The sequence below is a fragment of the Xenopus tropicalis genome, chromosome 2 (genome assembly GCF_000004195.4).
Source record: "Xenopus tropicalis strain Nigerian chromosome 2, UCB_Xtro_10.0, whole genome shotgun sequence".
Classification (NCBI taxonomy): domain Eukaryota; kingdom Metazoa; phylum Chordata; class Amphibia; order Anura; family Pipidae; genus Xenopus; species Xenopus tropicalis.
In genome coordinates this window covers 58,172,856-58,186,104 of record NC_030678.2, presented here as the reverse complement: position 1 = coordinate 58,186,104, position 13,249 = coordinate 58,172,856, and the positions used below count along the sequence as shown (strand labels likewise).

Here is a 13,249-nt window from a genome sequence, read left to right as displayed (position 1 = left end):
CGCGTGCGACAAAACAATAGCCGTGCGACAAAATAAAAGCCGCGGGCGACGAAACAATAGCCGCGCGACAAAATAGTAGCCGCGGGCGACAATTTTTTTTGTCGCACGACATTTTCGCCGTTTCGCGAATTTTTCGCCGTTTCGCGGATCTTTTGAAAGATTCGCTAATTTTTCGGCGAAGCGAAACGGAACAGATTCGCTCATCACTAATCATAACCAATTAATTATAGCGAATATTCCTAATGTCATGTGTGCAGTGCAGAATATGTACATCACAGCTGCTTGATGGTTATTGCCAAGTTTACAGTTACTGGCCAAATAATTCAAAATACCATTCCATTCTGTTTAGCTAGTTTCCTGCAAAAGCAAATATTTGTGGTTAGATATTTGTGGTTAAATACAATATTTTCTATGCGAACCCTTTGGATGTATTCCCATAACAATACAGTAACACTTAATAATAGCTGGAACCAGCAGTAGTATGACTGTAAAAAAGTTACATTTTTCCCCTCCTATAAATGAATTTTCGTGTTGTACAACTTGTACCTTTAAAAGGAGGAGGAGTTTAAAAAGGCAAATGATTCACTTTATGAGTTCTGAACCCACATATTTCCTAGTGCATGGTTTCTTTTCTTCAGCCTTAGCTCAAGGGAAGCATCATTGATTCAGTGGTACATAGAGTCAGAACCTGTAGCGAATATAATGTAAATGGCAGATACAGCAAAGGCTTATTTGCAATTTAAAAGCCTGATAGTAAAGATTTAAGGTGTTGTTTAATTACCACAAGTGCAGTATGGAAAAGGTAATTTTTAATGCAACCACCAAATTTTTTCCCTCAGAAATAAGAGTGTTTGCTTTGACATAAATTGCATGCAAATGCTCTGAAAATTGGCGCACTCCTGGTAGTTGCTGTCAAAACGATGTCTACTGTGGAAACCCACCACCTCTGAAAGTGGCTCCAGGATCCCCTTAGACGCATTTGCGTCTTGAGGCAATGGCACAGAGCACAACTAAAATTAAAATGTTGTACACAACTACCTGGAAGGAAATTTGCGAGCATCTGAATCAAAAGTTGCATACCCACACAGGCCCAGATTTTTGGGAAGGCCACAAAGTCCCGGGCCTAGAGCACCATGTAAGCACCAAAGTGTAATTTTTAGTTCCTACATACACCTGGAGCAACGGAGACTGGACATACCTGAGATTTGGACATTTGTATCTCCCATGCCCATACCTCAGTTCTGTGGGTATCTGGAAACTAGCTTAGACTTAATTCTACTAGATACTGTATATCATGACCTGGATGAATGAGAATCTTCATAGACATATAGCTAACAACTGTGCAAGTATGGCATCTAGAACAAGCATGTTACGTGTATGTGCACGCATACACATAAATGCATGCTGCAGGGGGTCAGGCTTGAGGGATGCAGGAAGCACCTAGGGAAGCAAGATTTTAAAATCCAGCGGTGCAACTGCAACTTCAGTTTTGCTTGTGAATGACCCCTATGATATGTGCATTATAGGCACCTTGCAAATGATTGTTACTGATTATTACTAATTATATCTGCTCAGTAATGATTATACACTCACAACAAAATTATTGAGCTATCCATATAAAAATCTCATACCAGATGTGTTTCCTTTTAGCTGTGTCAAGTCTCACAGCTTTACCTTTTGAACCCGCTGGTCAAAGTGGTGAACAAATATCTAGCATTTTCTGGATCATTTAACTGAAATAACCATTGATTTTCTCCATCTGTGTGTGGTAGTTATTGTTAATGAACCATACTTTTGATTTTAAATAGACAACATTAATCCCAGCTCTATTCTTTTATCTAAATCGGAGTGGAGGGGGAGTATCTGTAGAGAAGACCCTATCAAAACATTTAGCTTAACTCACCATGTCTTCCCATGTCAAATATATATTTATCACACCGCATTTGCCTCTGTCCCATAAGCAGGGTATGTGATAAAAAAATGTATATGTTCTGTATACATTTGATTTAGTTTGAAAAAGCTGATACAAAATGGTAATAAATCTGATATAGTTGTTAGATGTCCCTCATTAATAGACAGTCCCTGGATTTGACTAAATGTCCATGGAATTTTGGCCCTGGAGCCATCTATGCACAGTGGAATTCCCATGATCTTAAAGGATTACTCTCATGTAGGAAACTATGCTCTGCCAAAGCATATTTTGGTAATTATGGCTCAGTATTAAGTTTGGCAATATGTTTTTCAAGGTCTGCTTTTTATCCATAAATACTACATGCCTTCTCCAATGCAATTTTTGAATGCAATGTAGTGAAATTTCTAACATTTCCAACATAATTCAGTGGCAATATTCTCTTTATTAGAATTATTCTCTCAGTTGTTCCCAAATGTTTGAAATGAGAGGCCCCCTCCTTCCTTCCCAGTTCCATATGAAGGAAGAGGCCCCAAAAAGCCTCTTTTTTTAAGGAGTGATGGGTAAGTTATCCCTTTGTCATTTACTTCACCTTAATAGGAACATTTTGCAATCATTGCATTGTACCCTCATTTGTTTTATGAGGGTACAATGCAATTGTGGGACGTTTGGCTAACTGCTGGTCTCTAAAGGACACTGTGTAGAGACTTGTGTGTTTGGAGAAATAGAGTTCAATGGGTCCACCAAAAAGATTTACTATAGTGACACAGAACGCTAGTTACTTATTATCTAAACTATAGCTTAAAATATGGTAATATAAAGGTACAAAGTTTGCACCAGGTATAGTAATCCATAGCAAGGATGTAGCATTTACTGGTCACCTGTTTAAAAACAATATTTGAATTTTTTTAATGTTGAACTGTTGAATCCTAATCAATTCCCAGCATTTTGTTATTTTTGCCAAATAACACAATTTTACTAACTATTTTTCCCTAACAGTTCGTAAAGTTCTGAATGAATTTACACATTTAATAAACCCTGATACCTGTATCAGACAATTAGAATGTGTTTGACTGTTTTGAGAAATGAAATTCATGATCTGAGGTGCCAACATTTCTACTGCATACTTACCCTTGGCAGCACTGCAAGTTACCCTTAGCCTGCAAAAACACACCATCTCAATCAGACTACATCATGCTCCATTCTTTGCTTCCTGTCTTTAACACTTTTTTCTCTGTCATTCTGTACTTTTTCCTGAAAGAATGCTCACACATTATCTGACAGGAAATGGACCCACTTAAATGTCCCTGATGCAGATGCTGATACAGTGAGTTCTTCATGGTCTATGTGGTCATGATGTTTGTTATATTTCCTACTACTATTTCCATTAGTATCCTTTTCCATTAATATATTTTATTTACATTGCCAGCTTTTGTTCCATTGTGAGTTTGTTAATTCATTTATCTATTGTTACTACAGGTATAGGACCCGTTATCCAGAATGCTCGTGACCAAGTGTATTCCGGATAAGGGGTCTTTCTGTAATTTGGATCTCCATACCTTAAGTCTACTAAAGAAATCAATAAAACATTAATTAAACCCAATAGGATTGTTTTGCATCCAATAAGGATTATTTATATATTAGTTGGGATCAATTACAAGGTACTGTTTTATTACTACAGAGAAAAAGGAAATCAGTTTTAAAATTCTAAATTATTTGATTAAAATGGAGTCTATGGGAGATGGGCATTCCGTAATTCGGAGCTTTCTGGATAATGGGTTTCTGGATAAGGGATCCCATACCTGTTCTTGTTTTAAAGTTTTTAAGACGTTTCTGAAGTCCCAATATGCAGCTTGTGACACAAGTACATACCATATGCAGTATGGTGACAATAGCCTGCATTTATAGCCTGACTTTATTAAAATGACTTTTTCGCTTATAATAATAAGACAGAACCCTGTACTCAATGTTAAATCACTCAGCATCAATTCATGTTAATGGAAAGAAAATTATCCTTTTTGATGACTTATGTTTTCATTAGAATAGTGAATAGTAAATCCCATAGGTTTATTATTCACTGTATGACTTTTTATAACATGACATATGTGGCAGTCAAATAATTTTAAACGATTATGTAGACACTTCTACTTCTACAGCTTCTCTTTAGTGTGCAGCCCTGTTAAAGATATGTTAGTATTTTTTACATTCATGCATTTTTTATGAGCAGACTTCTATGGTGCAAATGTGCCCTTTTCAGTTCTGCATTGATCATTGGGAGCTACAGCCCCCTGGGGAAGCATGACAATCACTTTATTCTTGCATGTAAAGAACAGATTGAATGTTCAAGCTGTCAAGGAACACTGGGAACTTAGCGTTCTGTTCATTCTGTTATCAGGGTAATGGAAAAGTACCTTATTTTCATTTGTATGTGTTTTTCTTGTGCTTTAAACATTATCTTTTAAAAAAACACATGCTGTAAGAGGTTCAGGTTAGACCCTGCAAGCTCTGCAAATATATTTAAAGTACTAAATCAAAATGCCTTTCCCTAAGCGGATGCTTGTACAGCCCTTAAAATCAGCAGATAAACTATTTTAAACTATTGTTGAAATTAAATGTGGTAGAAAGATACTTGTTTTTTGTACTATGAAGAATTTTGGTTGCATTTCTAAAACCAGTATCATAATTATATGCAAGTTCAGGTTGTTGAACACAAACCATTTATGCTTTGCACTTGTCTAATCCTGACAAATGTATACATTTTATAATGCACCAGGAGAAACCAGTAGTGTGTAAAGACCCCCTTCTGTAATTAACAAGGCTATTATAGGTCATTTTGGCTCATTTACAGTATGTTAATTTGCACCAGTGCAGTAAACCATAGCTGCAAATCAAATACATACTGTCATTACTGCTAATTTACCTAGTATTACTAAATGAGCTGTATTAAGCATCACTGTGACTGTGTAAAAAGCACAAGGCTAAAGGCCAGAGGGCGATTCACTAAAGTGCGTTAAAACGTGCTGTATTTATAGCATGCGGTACAAATTTTATTGCGTCTAATTTTTCGCGTCTTAACGCACAATTCACTAAAAGCATACTTGTGTTAATTTAGACGCGATGCTGCTTGCGTTATTTAAGTCGCGAAGACTATTTTCGTGCAGTATTTGATGGAACGCACGCTAATCAACGCATTGTGCACAAATAGTCGCCGCGTGCGAAAAAACTGGAGGCTGCATCACTCTAGGGCCAACACATACTTTAATAAATCACACTGCAAAGTCCATATTTTATTGCCAAAAGCTCATTAACTGTACTTTTCTATAATTACCGCCTGCATTTCAGTTAATTTTCCCACAGACAAATGCGATATTTAGCGCGTCTAAGTGTTTGTGAATCATGCGTTAGTATTATTTCTGCGTGCTAATTAACGCAATGCGGTAAAATTAACGCATGCGATATGCAACATAACGCATGCGATAATACTTTAGCGAATTGCACGTTTTTTTTGCGTCAATTTTAACGCAAAAAAAAAACGTGCAATAAAACTTATCGCACTTTAGTGAATCAACCCTCAGGTACTTTTATTTTTACAGTGTTCTGAAAGACTGTAATTCATGTGATATATTGTGAGATGATTGTGAGGACAGCAGTGGCATTCTGACAGGCACTCAGCCCTTGTTGCTTCTATTACATCAATCAAAATGCTGTTCAGTCCGTTGCATTAATCCATGCTCTGTGTAGCCTTTAATCAAAAAAAGGCAGCCATATTAGCAAAAAAAACAATTTGCTTTGTAGGCACCATTGCAGTAAACTGTTCTCTTATGTTACAGTCTGTCAGATGAGAAACTACAAAGCCCATAAAGTTTTTACTCACATTCAAGCCTTGGTGGCAGTTATTGCAAGTGGATAGTTACAACAGAGGCCTTACCGCACACCCTAATTCTCCAGATTTGACCGCCCGGTGCACCTTGCCAGAGGGATCGGCACCCTCACACAAACCGACAGGGAAACAAAAAGCAAATTGGCACTCAGGGCTAACGGGAAATAATTCCTTGTTTAGAAAGTCTTTATTTGCGAAAAAGATGCAACGTTTCGAGGCCAATCAGCCCCTTTATCAAGCATACAGATCAGTGCAGACAGAGTGAATATATACAAATTTAATAACCACACCCCCAAGTTAATTGGCAACTTACGTGTATCTTTACCTCAACAACAGTGGTGTTAAATTACATAAAAAGTATAAGAACAGCTGTTTGTGTAATCATATATATATGTTACAATCAATAAATTCCATATAAGAATATCAAACATTATGTGCAATCAATATGAAATAGTAACCTTCTTGTTTTCTTTTTCATCCTTTTTGTATTTTTTATATATTATGTTCAGTGACCTAACCGGTAGAAACAATGTATACCTTAAGTAAGTCCATATAGTTATGGATATCCCCATGGAGCACCCACATTGCTAGGGTATAACGGCACCACTTGAGAGTGAAGAAAGGAGATTGTATTGGCTAGTGTAGGTAGGAGCTATAACTTAATAACACCTGAAGGGAATCAAGGTGGGCATCCTTGATATAACATTAAACATATTCTCTTTATATGACACTTTATTATATTGACAGATAATACTGTACCTCTGTAATATTTATTAACTCTATTTTTTTTCTGTTTTTTAGAGAAGTCTTACCAGCATAAGTCTTTATAGTGAAACAGGAGACTATGGAAACCTCAGGATCACAGGCGAAATCCTACTGAACATTAATTATAGCTACAAGACTGGCGCATTAAATGTTGTAGTCAAGAACTGCAGAAATTTGGCAGTTGCGGATGAAAAGAAGAACAGAACAGACCCGTAATCATATCTTCTTTCTTCTTCTGTTTTCTTTTAGCCCCTAATTAAACCATTGTAAATATTAGCAGCTTAACTGTTTAAAGCCCAAAAATATACAAACTCTTCAGATCTAGTGCAGGGGTTAATTATAAATTCCTAATGCATCTAGCTTTCAGAAAGCTGTCTATAATATTCATAGCTGTGAATAAAGGTGCCCTATTTGGAAGCATTTTTGTTTTTTTAATGTAAAATTTAGTTGTGAGCGAATCTGTCCTGTTTTGCTTCACTGAAAAATGTGATGAAACTGCAAAAACATTTCCAAAATGCGGGTACCATGCACGTTTTTTGACTTGCTAAACTTTTTTGATACGACCATGCCTTCCTTTATGCTGCCACGCCTTTTTTTCATAACCGTGCATTTGTTTGACGTGGGCATACCTTTTTTTCAGGTGTATTTTATGTTTTGCAAAACAATTCACCAATGGCAAAATGCGGAATTTCACTGCAAATCCATGCCTGGTGGAAAAATTTGCTCATCACTTGTAACATTGTTTAATGTTTGTAAAATACTGTATTAGTCCCAACATGTGGTAAAAGCATATATGCAATAAACATCCACAACCATGTCTTGGTATGCACTTTGCACCCTGCCCCACACAGTAGATATTATTCACTGTAACTGACTGGATGTTAACGATGTTCTTATTCTTATTATTTGTGAATGTAAGGGCCACAATAGAGTTAAAAATGGTTTAAGGGTCTCTTTTATAATGTAAAGAAACCTATCTTGAGAAATTTCTCGTACTTTAATTTCCATCGCATACATTCTTCACTTAATCAGATACATTTAGTTTGTACACATGCACAGAAATGAATGTGCTGGAAAGCTATTTCTCCTTGCTACTCTTGAAGTGACAATTGCAAAGCAGTAGAGAGATATCATATTTCTTATTCAGCAAAGCCTTTGAGCTGCTTCCATATCCTTACACAAACAGCTATTTAATTTAGGGATAAGAGTTATGTTCAGTATTTAATATTGATAGTTCAACACTGAATGGCAGCCTAAGACAGAAAATATTGTACACAAAGCAAAATATGGTGGTGAGAGTACAAGCATGTTAAAAGTTAATAAGTAGTACTGTAGTTTTCCTACAAGAAAGCTTAATTATAGGAAAGTTTAACAGTATGTCATCCATAACTGTCTGCAAGGCAAACATATCTTTACCTCATTGCTTTCTACATTATCGAGGTTATATAGTTTAGTATTGTCCCAGTGGAAATATCATATAATTACCATCCATTCCTTACTCCAAGTGACCAGACCTACACAAAGGCAAATTTGGCACAAAAATACTCATTAATGTTTGTCCATATTTATTTGCTGATATAAGATGAAAGTTATGTTATATAGGGCTATTTTTTTCACCTGTAATAGCCATTTGTGATCTTTTGCATTTATAGATATGTCAAAGCGTATCTTCTCCCTGACAAGTCACGCCAAAGCAAACGCAAGACTAAAATAAAGACAAACACAACTGATCCAGATTTTAATGAAACACTCAAGGTGAGATTATATGCAGAGTTTTATCACAATATTACATACACACTATGCCAAAGAGTAGCAAATCTATGTATCGCCTATACCGTCTTCATGGTGTGCTTGTTCAGTAAGAAATGACCGATTTGGTAAGACAGAAATGCTTCAGATGGCTTTGATTAAAGTCACTATGCATATTTCATTCTATCACTCAGAAGTAATAAATTTGATTTCCACACTAACCTACGAAGAAATTTATAGCATTTTTACAGACTTACTATTATTTTCAGTGCACTTTTTTTTTTCATTTTGCTGTTACGCATCAGTTTTATTCCATTTCCTGCCTTTTCATTTGAAACATGTTTGGAATTTTTATTTTCTGGCTGCATCTTCATCAGTTTGGGAATTATCCCATATCCTCTTTTCATGTAACCTAGCAACTGTCAGTGGAATTGAATGGAGCAGAGCATGCTGTGAAGCTTAAGTAGGCATCTTTCTTGTTTGTTAGGGATTTTATATTGCATTTACTTTTATTCTGATGTGAACATCTGAAAGGTTGAATTAGATCTCTAAATTGTACTAAATAGTTCAACTCCTGTGCCTTGTCATCACTATATTTTGTGATATAGAATAATTACCGTGTAAAGCCATTTAAACATCATGGCAGTTAGGGATCTAAACAAGCGTGTTTTATAATGTTCCAAAAGTAATTAAACAAAGGGATTTTTATGTATTTATCAAATCGAAATCCTATTTGAATATTTACAGCAATTTAAATAGGTTTGTGTAGTTTTAAATTGATCATTCCTCACAAAATTAAGGATTAACTATATCTTAGTTGGTATAAAGTACAAGATTGGACAGGATTGGACACCCAGATAATAGGCTGGTAATGTTGCAGTTACCCCTCTAGAGACCCAACACAACAAAGGGATACCTTGTAAAATACAAAAGTGCTCAAAGAGATCACTTTGAGCATATTTTAATTAAGGTATGGGATTATTTATGTTGAAACCAATTCAGAAACCAATTCCTTACCTGGAAATCAATCCAGAAGGCTCCAATTTATGGGAAGGCCATCACCAATAGAGTCCATTTTAACCAATTAATTCTGATTATTTAAACAATATTTTACTTTTTCTTTGTAATAATAAAACAGTACCTTGTACATGATCCTAACTAAACTTTATATATCAATATTGGTGGCAGAACAGTCCTATTGGTTTTATTTAATGCATAAACTATTTTGAGGAGAGGTACTATATGGTTTATTAAAGAATAATTACTGTTACAGGTACAAGTAAAATTTGCTAGCATTGTTAGTTCACAGTAGCCACTGCATAGCTTATAAGCAACCTATAAATATATGCACGTCAGTCTGAAATTTAGCAGTTAGCCAGTTTACTTGGCCTATATATATATATATATATAATATTAAAATACACCATTAAGATATGCACTGCATTTATGTGTCCTTGCAGTATGTAATCAGTCACACACAGCTGGAAACAAGAACTTTACAGCTGACCGTATGGCACAATGACAGGTTTGGACGTAACAGTTTCTTGGGTGAAGTAGACATTCCCTTGGATTCTTGCAATTTTGAAAACCAAGAAGATGAATGTTTTCAGTTGCAACCTAAGGTAGGTTTTTTATTTACTGTATGTATTTATTAAAGAATTGTTATAATATTTTGTCATGTTTATTTATATTCTACTTGCACAAATAAGATCTTAAAAGAGAGCAGATATGACTTTAAAAGGTACAGGAAGCTTTAATGGTGTTTTAAACCCAAGTAAAAAAAAAAAATTAATGTAAACTTGCGCAGAATGCTAACAGTAATCTTTTGGCTTAGCAAATACTATCTACTATTCACAGTCTCTGGATAGTAAACAATATGGTTCTGTCAGTGATTTGGAATGAACCTCACTTGAGGATGCCATAATATTGGATCTAAAACACCATATAAACAGCTCCCTGTTTTGGGGACTCTGTATCAACAAGAAAATACAATAATCCTGTCACAGAAAACAAATGAAGTACTCAAAATGTCTCCACTGAGTCCATGCCTATGCCTTGATGCCCACTCTGTCAGTACTAAACTACCATAGTTTACCAAATGCAAAAAGACAGGTGATTGTCAGTAGCATTATGTGTCAGGAGCAGGTCAGGAGTGACATGTGGGGTAAAGACTGTAGTACATAGTGACAACTGTGGAATGAGGGCTTAATTTGGAACTTCCCATTACAGTCAGATACAAGGTGCCCACAGTAAACCTAAATGATCAAAACAGGTTACGTTCCATTTTATATTATTTGATATGACATTCTTCTATGTTTACTAAAAAAAATTCCTAAGCTTTCTGCATCATAATTTAGATCTTAGTATACTTTAGGAAGGCAGCTAGTTCTAATACTTTAGGAAGGCAGCTAGTTCTAATGAACTTGTAATTGTGAGACTCTCTAGCAGTTTTTTAAGCTGACACCCCACAGGCTAAATAACAGCATTAATATACCTGACACTAAGGGGCTGATTTACTTACCCACGAACGGGTCGAATGGAGTCCGATTGCGTTTTTTTCGTAATGATCGGTATTTTGCGATTTTTTCGTATGTTTTGCGATTTTTTCGGATTCTTTACGAATTTTTCGTTACCAATACGATTTTTGCGTAAAAACGCGAGTTTTCCTATCCATTACGAAAGTTGCGTAAAAAGTTGCGCATTTTTCGTAGCGTTAAAACTTACGCGAAAAGTTGCGCATTTTTCGCGTAAGTTTTAATGCTACGAAAAATGCGCAACTTTTTACGCAACTTTCGTAATGGATACGAAAAACTCGCGTTTTTAAGCAAAAATCGTATTGGTAACAAAAAATTCGTACAGAATCCGAAAAAATCGCAAAACATACGAAAAAGTCGCAAAATGTTCGTTTTCAAGTCGGAACTTTTCCAATTCGGGTCGGATTCGTGGGTTAGTAAATCAGCCCCTTAGAGGTAGTGTGGACATAAACTAAATAAAATGCAGGAAAAACACATTGTAAATATATGACAACTTATTTTGTGTATTCTTGAAAACAAGCCTCACTGAATAGACAATATTTTGCCTACAAAACGTTTGCTATTGCTTGTAATGTATGATCAAAATGTTGTTTTTAAGATGGACCTTGCCTCTGATGTCACCTTACAGTACAAGGGAGAAATAACAGTGGGTTTACGTTATATTACTCCTGAGAAAAACCTGACTCTTCCATTAGATAAAGTTGCAGGTATGCTAACAAATGTTACAGCTGTGTTTTTCAGGTTATTGTGTCTTATGTATTTTGAACATCCATGGTGGAGGGGATGGCATGGGAGTTCCTAAGTTTGTTTTTCCAGTCTTTGGAAAGCCGTAACAGTAATATGAAATCTAGTCTACAGGCCAGTACTAGCAGTACTAGTCTAAGGGGCCCATTCATGAAAACGAGAGTTCGAATCCCGAATAGGATAAATTCAGATTGGATACGAAAATTTCTGAAGATCGCAAATATCACAAATATGCTTACGAAAAAATCGTATTAGGCACGAAAATATCGTATTGGCGATCCGAAAATCACAAAATTTTTGTATCCGAACGATTGTAAAATGCAGCTCCAACCTGGCCCAAGGAAAGTCACGATAACGAAGCTTTGAATGAATCCGAAACTTTCGTATTCGGCGTGACAATACGATTTTGTTGCACAAATTTTGTTGCAAAGTACAAAAAAGTCGCGAAAAAAACGAAAAAGTCGCGCAAGGTACGAAATTGTCGCAAAAAATACGCTCATTACAAAAAAAACGCATTTGGACACATTCGGAGCGCTCATGAATTAGTAAATGTGCCCCTAAGTGTTGAGGTATGGTTTTATGTGTACTGATCTTTGTTTATTAAGCCACCAACCCAAGCATGTGAAAAGGCCTATTTTATGTACCAATTTAACTTAAACAGAGAAATTATCCAAGATGATAAGTTGTGTGATATTAGGTGAGATGAGAAATGCAGTACAAATTTGAGACAAATCTGTGGTTGAACACAAAGAACAAGTCCATATGACTGTTACTCAAGTTAATGAGGATAGTGAGAATATGGAAAAAACAGAGTATTATGATAAACTTGAGGCAAAAATGACAGATATACACCCTTACAAGTACCAAACCATTATCAGCAGCAAAGTTACATTCAGAATCAAACTTTTCCTACACATTTTGGCCTCCATTTGGATGAAGAACACTGTGCCATGTGCATCATGTAATGGTTTAGAACAGTGCTGTCCAACTGGACCCCCCTCTGTGTGGCCCCCCACCTGTCTGGCTGCTTTGATGGCTTACCTTTGAGTAAGCATTAAATGGTATCAGTACTGAGATTAACTGGCCCCCTGCATGGTTCTCACCTCAGATTCAGGCTGTAATCCCTCTGTATTGTTTAAAAATGTAATCCCCTGTGTTGTTCACACCTTTTAATCTCTGCATTGTTCACCCCCTGCAGTGTTCACACCTCAGGCTCAGACTGTAATCACTCCCATTGTTCACTTCTTCACACCTCAGACATAGGTACTGTAGGCAGAGTATGGAACATACAGCCAGCATAGGGCAGGTAGAGTATGGCACACACAGGCAGCATAGGTCAGGGAGGGTATGGCACACACAGGAAGGGTAGGGAAGGCAGAGTATGGCACAAACAGTCAGGGTAGGGCAGGCAGAGTATGGCGCACACAGGCAGGGTAGGGCAGGCAGAGTATGGCACACAGAGGCAGCATAGGGAAGGCAGAGTATGCCACACACAGACAGCATAGGACAGGCAGAGTGCTGCCTGTGTGTGCCATACTCTGCTTGCCCTATGATGCTTGTGGGAGGTGAACCTGGCAGGGGTTTGTTGTGGGAGTTTGTTAGCAGTTGGAAATAGCCATTAAATGGTCCCTAAGGTGTGTAATTATGTACTGGGGGTTGCTCTGCTAT

General features: G+C 36.5%; 1 protein-coding gene across 5 annotated transcripts in view; it reads left to right on the top strand.

Moving 5' to 3' along the window:
* Window positions 1–13,249, top strand: part of sytl5 (synaptotagmin like 5) — a 75,620-nt gene that overhangs the window by 57,983 nt on the left and 4,388 nt on the right. For 3 of the 5 annotated variants that reach the window (XM_012957616.3, XM_012957617.3, XM_012957618.3), the window contains exons 13-17: window positions 3,171–3,236; window positions 6,591–6,766; window positions 8,207–8,309; window positions 9,764–9,925; window positions 11,436–11,544. In XM_012957616.3, the coding sequence (XP_012813070.1) occupies window positions 3,171–3,236; window positions 6,591–6,766; window positions 8,207–8,309; window positions 9,764–9,925; window positions 11,436–11,544 (616 nt within the window). The remainder of the gene's footprint in view (window positions 1–3,170; window positions 3,237–6,590; window positions 6,767–8,206; window positions 8,310–9,763; window positions 9,926–11,435; window positions 11,545–13,249) is intronic. The other 2 variants (XM_031896808.1, XM_002932801.4) reach the window with 1 other exon arrangement.